Below are 17,113 nucleotides of genomic sequence, written 5' to 3'. Positions count from 1 at the left end.
TGTTGTAAGACTAGCTGTTTAATAAACATCAATCCCGCTCAGCGAATAAATGGCAGATGATTGAATTCACGCACAATAAGTTTGGTCATTGAAGAAACTCCAATTCCCATGGGGCGGTGCTTTTTTCACGCAGACTCAGACCTGTGCGCAAGTCCCCTATATTATGAAGTGGAGGAGGCTGGAGAGACAGTGAAGACCAGTCATTGTAGGAGGTGAGAGTTATAGCATTGAGACGAGGCAGAGGGTGGGGGAACGAGTGCGACTGGGATACTGCAGCTCAGAGGGTTACATTCGCCTCGGAGCTGAGACTGCTGCAGCATCGCCAGTCTTATCCAAGCACATGGATGTAAAAGAGGCGAGAATCTCCCAGAGTCCGTGCTAACAGACAGAGCGGGCTTTTTGGGTTTTTTTGCAGCAAGAAAAGTTGACAAGCCCTTGGCACAGATGTAGCTCAGGGACCCTGTGCGAAAATGCAGTAGCAACAGTGTCTTCCAGTCGGGTCTGGCGGATTATCATTGTGAGCAGTGAAGGAAGAGTTAGAGGTGATGCACACGGGTCTTGGCTGTAGACAGGGAGGGAGCCGCCGATCGCCGGCGCCTGGAGACTTGGATTGAAGCGACGCTTCATTTCTTCCTGAAAGAAGTCGCTCCTGTTTTGCTTCTTGTTGCTACTCCGAGCCAAGAAACAACGTGAATATGTTGGCAAAAGGAAATGTGTTATCTCCTGTGCTTCATGAAAACCAAAAACTAAATTAAATTCTGTTGCGAACCGTGACTCTCTCTGCCCTGGGTGAAGATGGGGAGTGAAATGTATGTACCTGCAGTTTGGTTTGCTGTTTAAACATATTTCCTAGTGGATGTGACGCTGGGGTATCTCGGCTTTTCTTTTCTGATCCCAGAACTTTTGATGATGTTTTAGGAGCGGAGGGAGTCCGTGCGAAGGGCACTGCATTGTGTGTTTGTGTTGCCTGCCTCTATTGTTTGACCTGACCTGTGATTCCTAGCCGTTTGGATGGGGTTGATGATGAGGTGCAGGCTGCCCCCGGGCTGCCTCCTCCTGTTCCTCGCTGCTTCCTTGGCGGGCCCGGCTCCGGCCAGCGGCAGCGGGGAGTATTGCCACGGCTGGCTGGACTCTCAGGGGAGTTGGCACCAAGGCTTCCAGTGTCCCGAGCGCTTCGACGCGGGCTCGGCCACCATCTGCTGTGGCTCTTGTTCCCTGCGCTACTGCTGCTCCAGCACCGAGGCCAGGCTGGACCAGGGCCACTGTAACAACGACCAACCGGCCGTCAGCGGCGACGACCAAGCCGGCAGCGAGGGCAGAGACAGCAGTAACTCCTCGGCAGGTAAGAGGGCGGGGAAGGGGAGGACTGGAGGATACACTGTTCAGAATACTTTCATAAAAGGGAACATCGGGCGACGATCGACGCCCTTAAGGGGCAGCTAAATACACCAGGGGTAAAGGTATAGAAGAACATGCTGATAGGGTTAGATGAAGTAATGTGGGAGCAGAAACACCAGCAAGGACTCGTTGGGCCGAGTGGCCCGTTCCTGTGTTGTAAATTCACTGTAACGAGGGCCAGCAACAGCTCAGTTTAATGAAGTGAACTTCCTCCTTTCTGCCTCCTCGCCAGGTGGGGGGGACGGAACCTGGTCACATTTCAACCGTCACCAAAACAAAACTGTTGGAAGTTGTAAAGTCGGAAAATTTCAACAGAGACTAGCCTAGGAAAAAAAAGGAGGGGAAAGAAAGTCGATTGTTTGTTCCCGTTGTGACCGTGTCATATTAAGAAGTTGGTGTGTCCCAGAAAAGTTTGTGTCTTCGGCAGCTTTAATCTCTCGCCAAGATTATAAAGAACCCCGTGCACTGAGAAAGCGGCAGATATAGTCAGCTGGGATTGTTCACACAGCTTGTGGATCGGTTGCGTGTGAGGTAGAATTGCGAATCCTCTAATTAAATCCCATGTACCGAGTTACAGACACTGTAGGAAACTCGTCAATCACCCGAGTAATTTTCGAGGGGAATCCCAGGCAAATAACAGTCAGGGCTGTTCATGCTGCTGCAGCGTGGGCTGGTCACTTCCAGACAGCAGGTCCACATCAATCTGACAGTGTTTCGGAGCTAATAAAGTGAGGCCGAATCGCGGATAATTGGTTGTAGCGAGGTCAGGGTATGCATGTTAAAGAAAGATGATCATGGCCACACGTTAGCTAACACTAACTAACAGCCGGGAAGTTGATACCATTCACTCTGTTACGGTTTGTACTTCCCAATTGTAAATTAGTGAACGCATTCATATTCATCGGCATAGCAAATAATCGGCTACATTCTTTATTTTAGATGCACACGTTATCAGTGTAGGAAGGGTCTGTTTAGCCTTAGCTTATCGGTTCTGTCTCGAAGCCCATACATACAAAATACAACCTCTGGGCTTTAAAGTGTTAGACCAGTGCACCTTGTGATATCGAAAAGTGAAGCCTTGTCCAGGCTACTAGAAAGTGAACATTGCAATGGTTAAGACAATTCAGTGGGTTATTGTAATATGTTTAACGGTGCATTTCAGTGTGAATAAAAGACCACACAAGTGATCGGAAAGTAAAACAAACCTCAAAAACATCCAGACAAAAACACAACAAATTAACCAGACAAAATAAATAACGTGGCATCGTAACTTTCCCATGGCTTCCAACCCCAGCGGAACGAGAAGTTATTTGGAGCGAGATCATTTTAACTCACTCGGGATTTACTTCCTTGCGTGTTGCAGCTCTTGAAATGTCCACATGCTCAAAGAGTTATTTTGTCAAGCAGTGAACGAATCCGTCTGTCTCATGTTGAGTTCCTTTTAATTCTAGCACAGTTTGTTTCACCATCAGTTTGATCCATTCGGGGTTTTACTGCGAATATTGGAGCATAGTACCTAATTCGATCCCTATATCTGAACCTCCGGATAAAGCGACTGGTGCCCTTACCCAAACTCAAGTTATTTTCATTTCGTCCAATTTTGAAGGATTTCACCCTCCAGATTCCTCATGGACCACATGCTATATTACTTGACTGAACTCCGGTAACCTGTACTGTATTAGTCTATACAATGAAAGAATGAACTTTTCATTCCTGTATTTTTTTTATGGACATTGAACACTGCTTGGTAAGTTTACCCAGCACTCACTAGCATCTGAAAACAGAAGTTTATTACAAGTATTAGGGTGACCTTTTATGGGAGCATGGAGCAGGATGAGAAGCTATAACAATTAAAGGTGATTAAATAACAAACTATAGTGGCAATAGATCTAACATGAAATTCTTATTCTGGAGTCAATCAGCAACATTTTGACAGATATCTGATCATAGGCCATTACCGTTTAGAATACAGGTTAGTATGGGGAAAAAAGTTTAATCTCCTGGTTGTATCTCAAGAGTTTTATCAATTTTATTAGGAATGTCAATGAAAGCAAGGACAATAACAGCTAATGCCTTACATATGAATTAAGAGCAGGAGTAGGCTACACGGCCCCTCGAGCCTGCTCCGCCATTCAATAAGATCATGGCTGATCTAATTTTAACCTCAAACTCCACATTCCTGCCCATCCACACCCTGCCCCCGATAATCTTTCACCCCCCAGCTTATCAAGAATCTATCTACCTCTGCTTTAAAATTATTCAAAGATTCTGCCTCCACTGCCTTTTGAGGAAGAGAGTTTCAAAGACTCACGACCCTCTGAGAGAAATTTTTTCCCTTATTTGTCTCAACTGTGCGACCCCTTATTTTTAAACAGCGACCCCTAGTTCCAGATTCTCCCGCAAGTGGAAACATGCCCTCCACATCCACCCTGTCAAGACCCCTCAGGATCTTATATGTTTGTTCTAAATAATTGAAAATAACAAGTTAGGAATATTTCATTAATGATAGAGACATTAAGGAATTAGATAATGGAGTGAGTTGTAAGGTGTCACTTTACCTGTTGGGAACTGGGTTGAAGTCTAGCCAGGCTGATAGGATGAAAAGGTACTTTTCCAGCAGTATTTGCTAAGTTCAGATCCCAGGAGGCTGTGCTGGTGTGTTAGCTCCCAGTGTTTACATTGCTAAAATGACCTACCTCATTCCTCGCAACAGAATAAGAATCATGAAGAGGATCTATGATTTCATCACCAGTAAAAGGAATACAAATATAGGACACTGGTGCAAATGTCCCAGCCTCCTGTGATTTGAACAAACCAAGGACTAGTATATACTCATTTCATATTTCATATCCCTGCTTGTTGTAAGGTCTTTCCAAATGCTTTGTTCATAGTGAGCCCAGGACCACCTTTCTGTAACAAAGCTGGTTCACCTGAAACATTTTGTAGTCTGTATTCCAGTATGAACTAGTTCATATTAACTGAAATAGCAGTTTGCCTGTAATGATGTCACCTACAGGTCTTTAATTTTTTTTTCAAACGATGAAAGATCCATTGATCAAATCATATGACTTGATTGAGTTATTTGATGAAATAACAAAGAGTGTTGATGATATTGTGTAAGTAGAATTTCAAAAGGTGCTTATACAGCACCACATTTGTAAGGAAAATTAAAGCCCAGGGGATTAAAGGGACAGTTGCAGCATGGATACAAAATAGGCTAAGGGACAGAAAGTAGGGAGTATTGGTGAACATTAATTTTCAGACTAAATGGAAGTATACAGCAATGTACCCCAGGGATCATTTTGGTATATATTATTATCCTGGACTTGGGTATACAGTTCAAAAGTTCAAAGTTTGCAGAGGACACAAACCTCAAAAATGTAGTAAACAACAGCAGAATAGAAGACCATGAAAGGAGCCTATGACTTTTATCATCAGGGGAAAGAAGTGCAAATGGAACACCAGTCAAGCCTCAACTGGAATATTGTGTTCAGTTCTGGGCAGTACATTTCAGCGAGTTGGGATCAGAAGTGCACTGTCTGAAAGAAGATTCAGTAGTAACTTTCAAAAGGAAATTCAATAAATACTTAAAGGGAAAAGAAATCACAGGCTATGGTGAAAGTGCAGTGGAACTAATCTGATAGATTTTTCAAAGAGCCGACACACATCTGTTGGGCTGAATTGCCTCCTTTTGTGATGTATCATTCTATAATTCTATGAAATCCAGAGCCACAGTGATTTAGAAAATTAAGTCTACCAAATACTGATAAAGCAACACACCAATGTTTGCCCAAGATGTTCACCCAGAATGCTTTGATGTTCGAAAAGTCATTGACCTGAAACGTTAACTCTTTTTCGTTCTCTGCAGATTCTACCAGTCTGCTGAGTATGTTCAGCATTTTCTGTTTCTATTTCAGGTTCCCAGCATTCACATTATTTTGCTTTTGTATTGATGTTGGAACAAGAATTCCTCTAACCCTTGTTTGTGGTATTGTGCATGAATTTTTGAAGTTTCCCATTTGGTAGTTCCAGTGAAATTGTTAATGTTTGGATTCCTAGCTTATTGTGAAGATAGTGTTGTAACTATCAGATGAAGTGTAAAACAGTATGAAGGAAATGCCAAACAATTTCACACCAACGGGTCATAAAATGTTTTGCACTCCTTTTGGAACAGTGACTATTAGTTAACAGTATTGTTTGCAAACTGGATTCCACTAGAAATGAGAAACATTCCACTTTTTAAAGTATACCTGTAAAGAGAGTATACCTGTGAAATATTCATGCATATTTCAATCTAATTTATAATGTTTGAGATACATGGCTCCAAATGGCTCATAATTGACATTCACTTATACTCCATTTGTATGGCATATCAGACATATGGATCATTCTAAAATCTCTATCTGGTATAATCATTGCAAAATAAGATAAACTGGAACCTGTGAAACCCCAGGCTGCATGGTCATTTGTATCTGTTTGCCCTTCATCAGTATAACTGCCATAAATATATTAACCCACTTTTGCAGAACCAGAAGGGAAAATAATCTGGATTCCCTAATTGGGGCTAGGCTTTTCAGAATGACTTGAAAAATGGTAATGTCACACCTGGTGCATGGGGAAATCTTCTGAAATCGGGGCTAAGATACACTGCAGGTACAGCTGAGAGTGATATTTAACCCATGTTGTTTAACCCATGAAATGGTTTAATGGGAGCATTAAATGCAAAAAGTAAAATAAATAGTTGTTTTTCTAATTGTGACATTTCAACATTGAAGGACACAAAAAATATCCCACATACAATTTATTTATGTAAACCAAATTAAGTTAGGATAAGTTAGCTAGGTTGGGCAATGGATGTTCTTTTTACTGAACTACTGATAATGCAAAAACTTAAATACAATATTCAGCATATTTCTCCTTTGATCAAATGAGTTAAAATAGGCTATCTAATATCATTATGTTTAAAGTCTGTTACTCTTGTCTTTTGATGAGAAAGAGTTGTTGAAATTAATGCTACTATCTTGCAGACAAACAAATTAATTTCCCTCCCATACCAACAAATTAATCTACACTAGTAAATGAATGGAAAGGGAATAACTTAAGCCCAGTCATTTGATTAGTCTGGTAAAAGACACAACTGTGGGATTCCCAGCCCATCTTTCCTTGGTTTTATATAATGTAGCGAAATTTGAAACAATAGTTGGAGTGTGACCTAGAATAGAATCCAAATGCTAAGGATTAAGAAAATATTAGATTGTACCTTTGTTATTTTAGCTTTTAGTGCTTGGATTCAAGGATAATTGCAGTTCCACTCATGCTAATGCGGATTTTGTAATTTGGGCCAGTTACTTTGGCCCCATGAAATTATTTTATACTGTCAAGCCTCCATCAACCGAGAATATATTCAGCGGCAATGCAAATTTCACTAGGTATCATGCACAGGATCCAAATAGTTTGCAGTCCTGATGCTACCAGGCTCAGAATGAAAACCAATGTGCTTTACTATTTTTCCTTATTCCATTTATGGACAATTCATCATCAGATAAACTGACTGGGTGTTCAGTTATCTCATTTCTATTTGTGGAGCATTGTTCGTGTAGAATGGCTTTTGCATGTGCACTTGCATTTCGTCAGTGCACTTTAGAAGTTTTTTTTATTCACTCATGGGATGTTGGCATCACTGGCTAGGCCAGCATTTATTGCCCATCCCTTGTTAAGAGGGCATTTAAGAGTCAACAATATTGCTGTGGATCATCTGGGGTCACATGAAGGCCAGACCAGGTAAGGGCAGCAGATTTCCTTCCCTAAAGGACTTTAGTGAACCAGATGGGTTTTTATGACAATGGTTTCATGGTTATCATCAGACTTTTAATTCCAGATTTTTATTGGATTCAAATTTTACCATCTGCCATGGTGGGATTTGAACCTGGGTCCCCAAAGCGTTACCCTGGGTCTCTGGAATATTAGTCCGGTCGCAATACCACTATGCCACCACTCCCCAAATTCACTTTTTTAATTCTCAGGATGTGGGCTTCGCTGGCTGGGCCAGCATTTGTTGCACATCCCTAGTTGCCCTTGAGAAGGTGGTGGTGAGCTGCCTTCTTGAACCGCTGCAGTCCATGTGGTGTAGGTACACCCACAGTGCTGTTAGGAAGGGAGCTTCAGGATTTTGACCCAGTGACTGAAGGAACGGCGATATATTTCCAAGTCAGGATGGTGACTGACTTGGAGGGGAACTACCAGGTGGTGGTATTCCCATCTATCTGCTGCCCTTGTCCTTCTAGATGGTAAAGGTCGTGGGTTTGGAAGGTGCTGTCTAAGGAGCCTTGGTGAAAAATCTAAAAATGCCTCACAACGTGATAAGGTGCCATATAAATGTAAGAAATGGTATAATTTAAGCTGCATTTTGAGGATTGAACTTTGAGGTCATTCCGGCCTCAACACGTACTGGAATTTGTGCATGAGAATTTTTGTAGGCTATACTGTTGACTTCAGACTGGGCAAAATACCCAAAATGCTAATGACACAACTTTACTAGTAGAGCATGAATACTTGCATGGTTAAAATGTAAAGCTAATTATAGCTGAGAGATAAATAAATGGATCTTAACTTCTGGCATTCATGTGCATTGCATCAAAACACCTTTCATGCATAGGGATTTTCTATGACACCATGCATAGAGAATCCATCTGGACATGTGAGCTTGTAAAACAAACCGAATATTTGATGACAGTGACAATGAGCTCCAGATCTTGTTTCACTTGTGTGAAAAAAGCCCTTTACAACTCACACAGATTTCTCTCACTCAAACTTGCTATCACTGGCAGCATTAGAGAGTTTTCTTTCTGCTTTTGTGTCCCCGCACTAAATGGAAACTCTTAAAATTTTCCGGTGTCTAATTCCATTGTGATTATACAGTAGTTTTTATTAAAGCTGGACTGGTGCTCATTTGACTTTCAATTAGATACCAAGGCTGAAATCCTAGGGCTGCCTCTCACTCAGAATCTCCTCTCACTCATTGCTGGTATGAGCCCTTGGTGGATTGTTGCTTGTAGGGAGAATGGTTCCACATGTAATAACTGGGGAACACAGAAGCAATGCTAAACTTGTACAAATCATTGGTTATGCTACAACTGGAATATTGTGTCCTATTTTAAGTGCTGTATTACAAGAAAGATGCCAAGGCCATGTTAGAGAGTAGAGATTTACTATGTTGGTACTAAGAAGCATTAGATCTGCAAGATCAGAGAAACTGTGGCTTTTTTATTAGAATAGAGAGTGAGGACGAGTCGCAATCGAGATGATCAAGGGGAAACAACTATACAACTGGTCAGTGAGCCGGTAATTAGATTTTAATTTAAAATTGTCACAAAAAGAACAAAGTGGTTACAAGATTTTTTAACATAAAGAACATGAAATGCTTTATTAGTGCTGGAAGCAGAAACTATATAGATTCTAAAATAAGGCAGAATAAATGTTTTGAAAGAGGAAAGAAACTTGAAATGTAGCTTCTGCCAGTCAGGCAGAAAGTGACATCATCTGTGGGCACCATACGCTCACATCAGATCACCAACTGAGCTATAGGAAGATGGCTGAAACATAAAAATGTCACTGTCCATCTCACATCAATTTGTTAGAGGTTTACACTCACCTATCTACACATTATGGGCAGAACTTCCAATTTGCTGGGTCAGGCATATAGCTGTCTGTTATAGACCCTGTCTGATCCTTTGAGGCTGGTCTCAGCTGTGTGATGAAGGGTCTGGGAAGATAGGGAAGACACTGGATGGAGATGGGGATTCAAGTAGGATGGCAAGTTGGCTTGATGTGCAAGGGGAAGAGGAGAGATGCAGTAGAGGAAGCTCAATGGGTGGCCTGTACCATGGTGGCAAAGAAATCCATGAGCTCCTCACTCTTGTTTAAAGGTAGAGGGTAGGGTATAGGAGTTTAAAGAAATAATAGTCAATAGAGAAAAGAAGCCACGGGTTATACTTACTCTTCAGGATGAACTTGAATGGATGGACATTCTGAAGGAAAATGTAGAGTGGGGTGGTGATTGTTCATCTACTGGCAGAGCCCAAGGCGGTGTGTGGGTTAAATGGGATGGGAATGAGTTTCCTGAGTTGGGAAGGTTAACAAGAAAGGAGAATGGAACATTTGGGGCTGCTACTGATTAGAACACCTGTGGGCCTTTTGGCCTATGCCAAGAGAGGCATAGTGGGGCACCTGTGACAGGAGAGTAGGAAGGCTGAGGAGTAGTGATTAGTTTGGGTAGGGATCAGCGAATGTAGTGAGGGAGGGGGCGGGGGGTTGGTGTGAAGTTGGCGAGAGGGGAGAAAGGAAAGGTGGGACGGCCAAGAGGGAAAGGGGCTAATTATAGAAAAGAGAACGAGAAGTAATTGGCTGCGGTCCACAGCAGCAATTGTAATCCACATTGAAACGGACACAAAAGGTTAAATGGGCATGGGTAACAAATACTGTATATATCTACCAGAAGAGTACTTGGAATACATTCTGAAAATCAAATAAAATCCAATCTGATCTTCAAATCAAAGAACTGAAATGGGAATAGTGTAATGCATTGTCTGCATGAACTGATGCAATGATAATGCAGCTTATGGAATGGCAATTTCTTATCAAACTTGTTTCATCGCAGTGATGAAAATCAACCAACTAAACATCAGAACAGCTTGCATTCTGAAGTAAACCTAGTCTAAAATGTGTTAAAATATTTGAGTAACAATACTGTATAATTCTGAAAGTTTTTTTCTGAAATTATTTCTATTTCTATATTTCACAAAGCAGGCAAAATAGCAGAAAATGTATAAATGTTCAATGAGCCTAGAAACTCATTCCTTTCGTTACAAGCAGCAGACTGTAGCTCTAGGAGGATATTTGGTAAAAGACACCAAATGTTTATGAATTCCTCTCAAAGTTCTCCCCCTCCATCTCCTCAGTTGTATTCTGAGCATTACTAACCACCAATCCAAAAGAGAGTTGAGGAGAAATTTCTTTTACCCAGAGAGTGGTTAGAATGCAGAACATGCTACCACAAGGAGTAGTTGAGGCGGATGACATAGATGCAGTGAAGAGGAAGATAATAAGCACATGAGGGAGAAAGGAATAAAAGGCTATGTTGATAGGATTGGGTGAAGAGAGGGAGGATGTGGCTTGTGCAGGGCCTAAGTGCTGGCATTGTCCTGTTGGGCCCAATGACCTGGTTCTGTGTTGCAGCTTTCATGTATTTTGCTGCCTGCAGACAGGATGGTGGATGAGCCTGGAGTCAATTTCATAATTGACCATTACCAAAACTAACCATATTAGTGATTGACCAACTAGCGGCATATTTGCAAGAGTCGTTTCTGATCCTGAAGCCCTCCCATAAGATGCACGTTCCAATGGGTCATGTATTGTTCTCTTAACTGTTGGAGAAAGTAAACGGAAATCTCATTGTGTAACACATAATCTACTGTTTCATTGTGACATCTTAATATATTCATATCCTTATACTTCTGCATCCGCCTGTCTAATTCTGTTTGTTCAGTATTACTGTCATTTACACATAGGCTAGGAGAACATCATTCCTGTTAGCCTATAGTAGTGACGAATGTATTCAGCATCTATTGCCAGCTGTGTTTTTTTGCTCCTGTAATACCTGCTCGTTAATAACATTGTATATTTCTTTTCCTCCAGTGCCGATCTATGTGCCTTTCCTCATTGTTGGCTCTGTGTTTGTAGCCTTTGTCATCGTGGGCTCATTTGTGGCAGCTTGCTGCTGCAGGTGCCTCAAGCCCAAGCAAGAACCACAACAGAGCAGAGCTCCAACAGAAAATCGCCTTATGGAAACTATCCCTATGATCTCAAGTTCTGGCAATCCCAGAGGATCCTCATCACGGCAGTCCAGCACCGCTGCCAGCTCCAGCTCTAGTGCCAACTCAGGGGCTCGGGCTCCCCCTCTAAGGACACAGACAAACTGCTGTCTGCCGACAGAAGGGACAATGAATAATATATACTTGAATATGCCACCTAATTTCTCAATGATGAACTGCCAGCAAGCTCCACAGATTTTGCCACATCAGGCTCAGTTTTTACACCCTCAGTATTTGGGTTATGCTGTTCAACATGACTCTTTGGCAATGACCCCTACTCCTCCTTACATAGATGGACTGCAGAATGGTTTTCGACAAATGCAGACTCCCTTCCCTCACGTCAGTGGGAATACCGAACAGATGGTGTATACAACAGTAACTGTTTAGAAAGATGCTTCTCAATTTTTGTAACTTCTGCTATGAGGTGGCCACTTTTTTGAAATATGAGAAACATAACTCGATTTGAGCCTTTTGTAAGCAATTAGTTTGTCAAATTTGTCTCAGGTGAGATGGCAAAAAAAATCTTTATCATGTGTACATGGAAAAAACGTTTTAAACTTTGCTATCCTGTTGATGATCCTGTGACTATCTGATGGTTAGTGCTGTCATGTTGATGCTCATGGGAGGATCTGATGGTTAGTTCTGCCCTATATTGATCCTGAGAGTACCTGATGATTAGTGCTTCCCTACTGAAGCTCCTGGGTATACCTGGTGGTATTCTTGATCTTGAGAGTACATGATTGTCAGTGCTACCTGGAGTTACTGTTGGTGGTGGGTACTATAGCATGTACAAAAATGGGATTGTACATTGGTCAGTGTTGCCCATTGATGAGTCCTGCCCCACTGAAAACTGGATGTACATGATAGTCAATATTGTCTCTGATGGTTCTGGCAGTCCGTGCAGCTAGTCCTGTTCCATTGCTTACAAGAAGACAGTGTGACTGCACTGATGATCACACATTAGAGTTCACAGTGGGCGTGGGCAGTAAAACATCAGCCCAGATCTTCAAGGCTCTGGATAGTTGGAGACCGGATGTAGCCCCATTATGGGACTGCTCAGAAGTCCAAACACTGACTCAGTGGGAATTGCTTGGGGTGTTTGAACTTCCAATGGGCAATTCCCCTGCTGTCCAGCATCCTCTGAAAAAATCTGCAACTCTTGAGTTAGAGTTGGAGATGTCGGACAGTTCCAAATTACTTACCTGGATAGTTACCTAGGAATTCTAAGATAGAAATCCTAGTCTAACCATACAACGGACTCCCTCACCACCACCACCACACCCCCCCGCCCCTGCCAACCTGAGCTGACCCGATCTCATCACTCAATGCCCCCCCCGGCCCCTTGGTCTTACACTCCAACCCGACCTTACCTCACCACCTGACTCCACACCCCGACCCCCCTGAATTACCCTCCTGACCCCCACCCTAACCCAATCTCATCACTGTACGCAGCTGCAACCCTACCACCTTACCCACTTAGCTCACCCACCCTACCCCCTTACACACTTACCTTCTCTCTGTAGCTTTGGGACATGTAAACTCTTTACTTACAAAACACAGCAGCTAGTGCTGTAAAAAGGGGGCCAGGGGGGAGGGGGGTGAAGTGCGTGGCTTCTGCTCAGATTCTTCCATCTGTTCCCTCTGACATCTTCTACGCTGAGTCAGTTTGGAAGGATCCTCCATTGGCAGATTGCCCAGAAAAATCAGAGCAAGGTAAGTGGTTATTTTTTGTCTGATAAGGGTCAGAAATAGGGGTTCCATTCCTGAATGGAAGATTTGAGCTGTATCTTGCCTGGTCACTATATTAAATAGAGAACTGTTCTGATAAGTGACTACACTGTGTATCCCTCTTCTATACTGAAAACAGTTCTATTTCATAAAACCATGTGCTGATTGTCAAGAATGTCTTATACTTGCCAACTTCAACACTGCTGCTTTCAAAAATGGTCAGTCAATTCCTTTAGAGAATAAGAGAATGTCTTGGGTACACCAAATTTCAGTTGGTTGTGCAGGATCACAATTCAGTCCAAAAAAAAGGGAAAATGCAAATACATATAGAATGTTACTAAAAAATGTATTTAAATCTTAAGCGAGTTTGACTACAAATTTGAACTGTGAAGTTTTCTAGCACCTTGGCTGCAGCAGTGGAAAAACATTGCCTTTACATGGCCAATTCTGCTGATGGCAATCCATTCAACAGTAGGGGAGAGTGCCATAGTCCTTTTATCAAATTCATCTGACAGTTTTCTGATAAATTAACTATAGTCTAAGGGGTTCATACTTGCCTTCATTTCATTCAGCAGCTAAGTATGTCTAAAATTGCATAGTTGTATAAATTTTGAAGGAAGAATAAATTAACCTGAAATTTAATTTTAATTCCATTGCGAGGTTGTGTCAGTTCCCAGCTCAGTAAATTTAATTTGGTCATTGTTCTCAGTTAATTCAGAGAATTTTCCAAATAAATCCAGTGTTTAGTTCCTTCTCATTTATTTAAAATAATTTGTACAAGGAATTTTACTTGTGATGGTTGTATTTATTGGAACCCTTACCAGTAGACAGCAATTGGAGATTTTAGTTCAGAATTGGTTTGTTTTGAATATTCAAATATTATAGTATTTAAGTTACCTGTATTTTATAATATTCACATTTCAACAAAATGTTCAAAAGAATTCCAAAACAGGACACAAATGTTGGTTCTTTTTTGAAATGGTACTGTAAAATATAGTTTGTAAGTTGCAGCAGTATATACTCCCTGATTTTAATGGTTGATATTGTGGTAGAAACTGTACGAACAGCAATGATGGAGCAGCTTTTACACTGGATTACCTTGCCATATGAATGAAGTATAGACTAATGTATACTCAACTTTATTTCAGTTTTTGCAGCAAAAACATGCATTTAACTCTCTGTGCAGAAATCCTTAGGGATAGCATTTGGGTGTGGAGGCCATCCATCATAAGTTTCTTTTTAAAACTAATGCATTTTTGTAAAATCAACTGTTACCATTTATAAGACAATGTAATTAAACCCTTCAGTAATCCAAACATCTATTCATTATTTGCATTGAGAGTGAAACCTATGCAAACAAGAGAACTTTATACAAGAGAATCCAATGATGTATGTAAAGATGACAAAACAATTAACAGGTTAACTTGTATACCAGGGAATTTGTTGTACTTAGCTGATGTAAGAGGTTATATGACATGTATTTGAAAATTATTTATTCAGTTATGTCATACTTAATTTCTTTTGAATACAGCAATAGTTACAAACAGAATGTCCTGCTTTGTGGAAAATCATATGGTTCCTTTCTGTATTTTGGAGAATTATTGAAAAAACAAGTGTCTTTATTTTTACCTCTTGTTCCCCCCACCTCCAAGCCCCCCATCCTACCAACACCACCAAACATTCATGGCATTGTTCAATGGAACAGTTCAGCCCACATGGCTGTCCTTTATGAAGTTGCTGTTCTTCCAGGAGTCATTTGAGTGTTGGGAGTATAAGGCTCGTCTTTAGTTTTCCATCCTCCTTCTGACACTGATTTAATTCTTCCCTACAGAGGAAAGTTAAATAGAAAACATGGATGTAAACTCAAGCTTGAGGGCCCACACCTCCTTCCTCTTAATTTTCATGAGTTTATCAAAGCATTCCACTTTCTCCTCCATTCTCCACTCCACCCTGTTCATTCACCATGCGCAATCAGGCGGTTTTCTGATCCCAACCTTTTCCAAATTTCATGTGAGTGTTTCATGAGCTAGCCACAACAATGTGTGAAATCAGTTGTGGGGATAGGTAATAGGAAGTCAAACCTGGATGCTGTGGTGACCTCGGGTAGTATGTTGATGTTTCATGACACTGCACAACTTAAATTCAGGGAAAAGTTAGTATTTCAGAATATAGTGATGTTAGAATGCTGTCCTCTCATGTGTTAATCAGTGACTAAAACAGTCTTTCAATTTAACCCAAAATGAACAGGAAATTCTTGGCCCAGGAGACTACAGAGCTTCTGTTAGTCTTTGGAACTGGAGCAACTTTATTGGCTTTGGTCCAATTTTCTGTTCAGCTAAGAAAGTTGGACCAAATGAGCACTTGCTGCAAAAGTACAGAGCCTCATGAGCCATAGCGGTCAGTGTGCACTTCACATTGTGCTCAATGATTTCTCGGTGAACCCCTCTCAGGTGAAACTCTTTGCTACAGCTTATTTTGTAATATAGAAATAAGAAAAATAATTTTTGTGTAGAAATGTTGCAAGAGAAAGAGCAACTGAACTCTGTATTTCCCTTAAGCTAATGTTGTACACTATTTGTGTAAAATATACCACTGACTACAGTACAGACAAGTCTGTAATATTCCAAAGGACATTTAAGTGTATTTCTTGATACAGAACCAAAATTACATTTTCATAATAAACTGTTAATTATGTGGCAACATACATTCTTATCTGATGTTTAAATTGAGACATTGGCTCGGATTTTCCCAGAGTTGTGGAGCTTGCAAAACGGGCAGAACTTAGATGCGGAACTGAGATGAGGGCTTGAGGTCCTAAAGCAAACAACTGGGACAAAGTCCCAAAGAACTAAGGCAGGCCTTTTAACCATCCTGCCTTGATGCTCAGCTGCCACTATGGCTGCCTTTGATTTGCTTCCGGGGGCTGGTGGGCCCAATTTTCTTTTGCATCTGCCCTTCCCCAGAGTGAAAATTGGGTCTAATGGAGCATTTTCTACCCAGGAGGGTCTGCTGAGTCAGGAAATATCCCTTGCTAGAGGTAGGGCCTACAGGATATTTCTCCCTCTTTTAATTTTTAGATCCTCTAAGGAGGTTCCTTTAGTGATAGATTATTCAAGGGCATGTTTTGGTCACGTAAGTATGTAAAACTGGAAATCCTGATGTAGTGGGCATTCTCCACTTTAGCTGGGCTGGCTAAGTGATATTTTACATTTGAAAAGCTTGGTCAATTAAACTGAAGTTTTCAAAGGTCATTCCTAGCAGATTAAACCATGTTGGTTTTGTTCACAAGGACAAATAACCCAATTTGAAATGGATCTTTTCCAGTTGTCAGTTCAAGCAGACTTTTCTTTTAGGATTGGGAACTGCTAAAATCAAACATATTAGAACATTTGGGCTTCCTTCTAACCCTGATTTTCACTATATGGAATTTTTAGTTGTCTTCATTTGTGTAAGTCTCCTGCTATCTGAAACACAACTGCTTGTGGAGTGACAACAACAAGGACACATTAACAAGAAAAATGCTGGAAATCTAAAATGAAAACAGAGCAAGCTAAAAGTACACAAGTCAGCAAGCATCTCAAAAAAGACAAAACACACAAAAGAAGTTCCCTCTTGAAATGGGCCCAAAATGAGGAATGATTTCAGTTCGGAAAGTTGTAGCAATCAGGGGAAAATTGTTGGGGGCACATTGAGAACCTATTTCACTTTCTCTTTACAAATGCTAGATGACCTGCTTATTTTTTTGCTTTTATTGTGATTTTCTGTGATTGAAATACAACAAACTTATGTTTGATAGGATTTGCCAATATTTTCTTTTCTTGGTGTAATGTCAGATGATTCACTACCTTATTCATGTCAATCTAGCCTTTTGAATAAAACTGCTAAGCAGTGACAAAATATGGTAGCTTATCAGAACTCATTAATAACCGCTATATTGTACACATCCTTTATCCATCAGGCTCTCCATTTTAACACAATAGGCATTTTGCAGTCAGCGGTGAACACTTGCACTTTGCACTGGTCCTCTCAAACAACCATCCAAAAAGCGCAGTACCCTCTCCAGAGCATCTAGGATCTATATAAACAATGTAAATACTGTTATCCCCTTAACCAATCAG

General features: G+C 41.1%; 1 protein-coding gene across 1 annotated transcript; it reads left to right on the top strand.

Moving 5' to 3' along the window:
• Nucleotides 1-239: 239 nt before the first annotated feature.
• On the top strand, nt 240-15,688 carry LOC121283784 (protein shisa-2-like). Its single transcript, XM_041198496.1, has 2 exons — nt 240-1,342; nt 11,092-15,688. The coding sequence occupies exons 1-2, from the start codon at nt 1,012-1,014 to the stop codon at nt 11,652-11,654; spliced, it is 894 nt and encodes a 297-aa protein (XP_041054430.1). The 5' UTR covers nt 240-1,011; the 3' UTR covers nt 11,655-15,688.
• Nucleotides 15,689-17,113: the final 1,425 nt, after the last annotated feature.

This window comes from Carcharodon carcharias, chromosome 11 (genome assembly GCF_017639515.1).
Source record: "Carcharodon carcharias isolate sCarCar2 chromosome 11, sCarCar2.pri, whole genome shotgun sequence".
Lineage (NCBI taxonomy): Eukaryota > Metazoa > Chordata > Chondrichthyes > Lamniformes > Lamnidae > Carcharodon > Carcharodon carcharias.
The sequence above is the reverse complement of the archived record's forward strand: the minus strand, read 5'-3'. Positions and strand labels throughout refer to the sequence as shown.

Coding starts and splice junctions, on each gene's coding strand:
- LOC121283784 (XM_041198496.1), top strand. CDS start 1,012: ATGGGGTTGATGATGAGGTGCAGGCTGCCCCCGGGCTGCCTCCTCCTG. Junction 1,343..11,091: donor CAGCAGTAACTCCTCGGCAG/GTAAGAGGGCGG, acceptor CTTTTCCTCCAG/TGCCGATCTATGTGCCTTTC.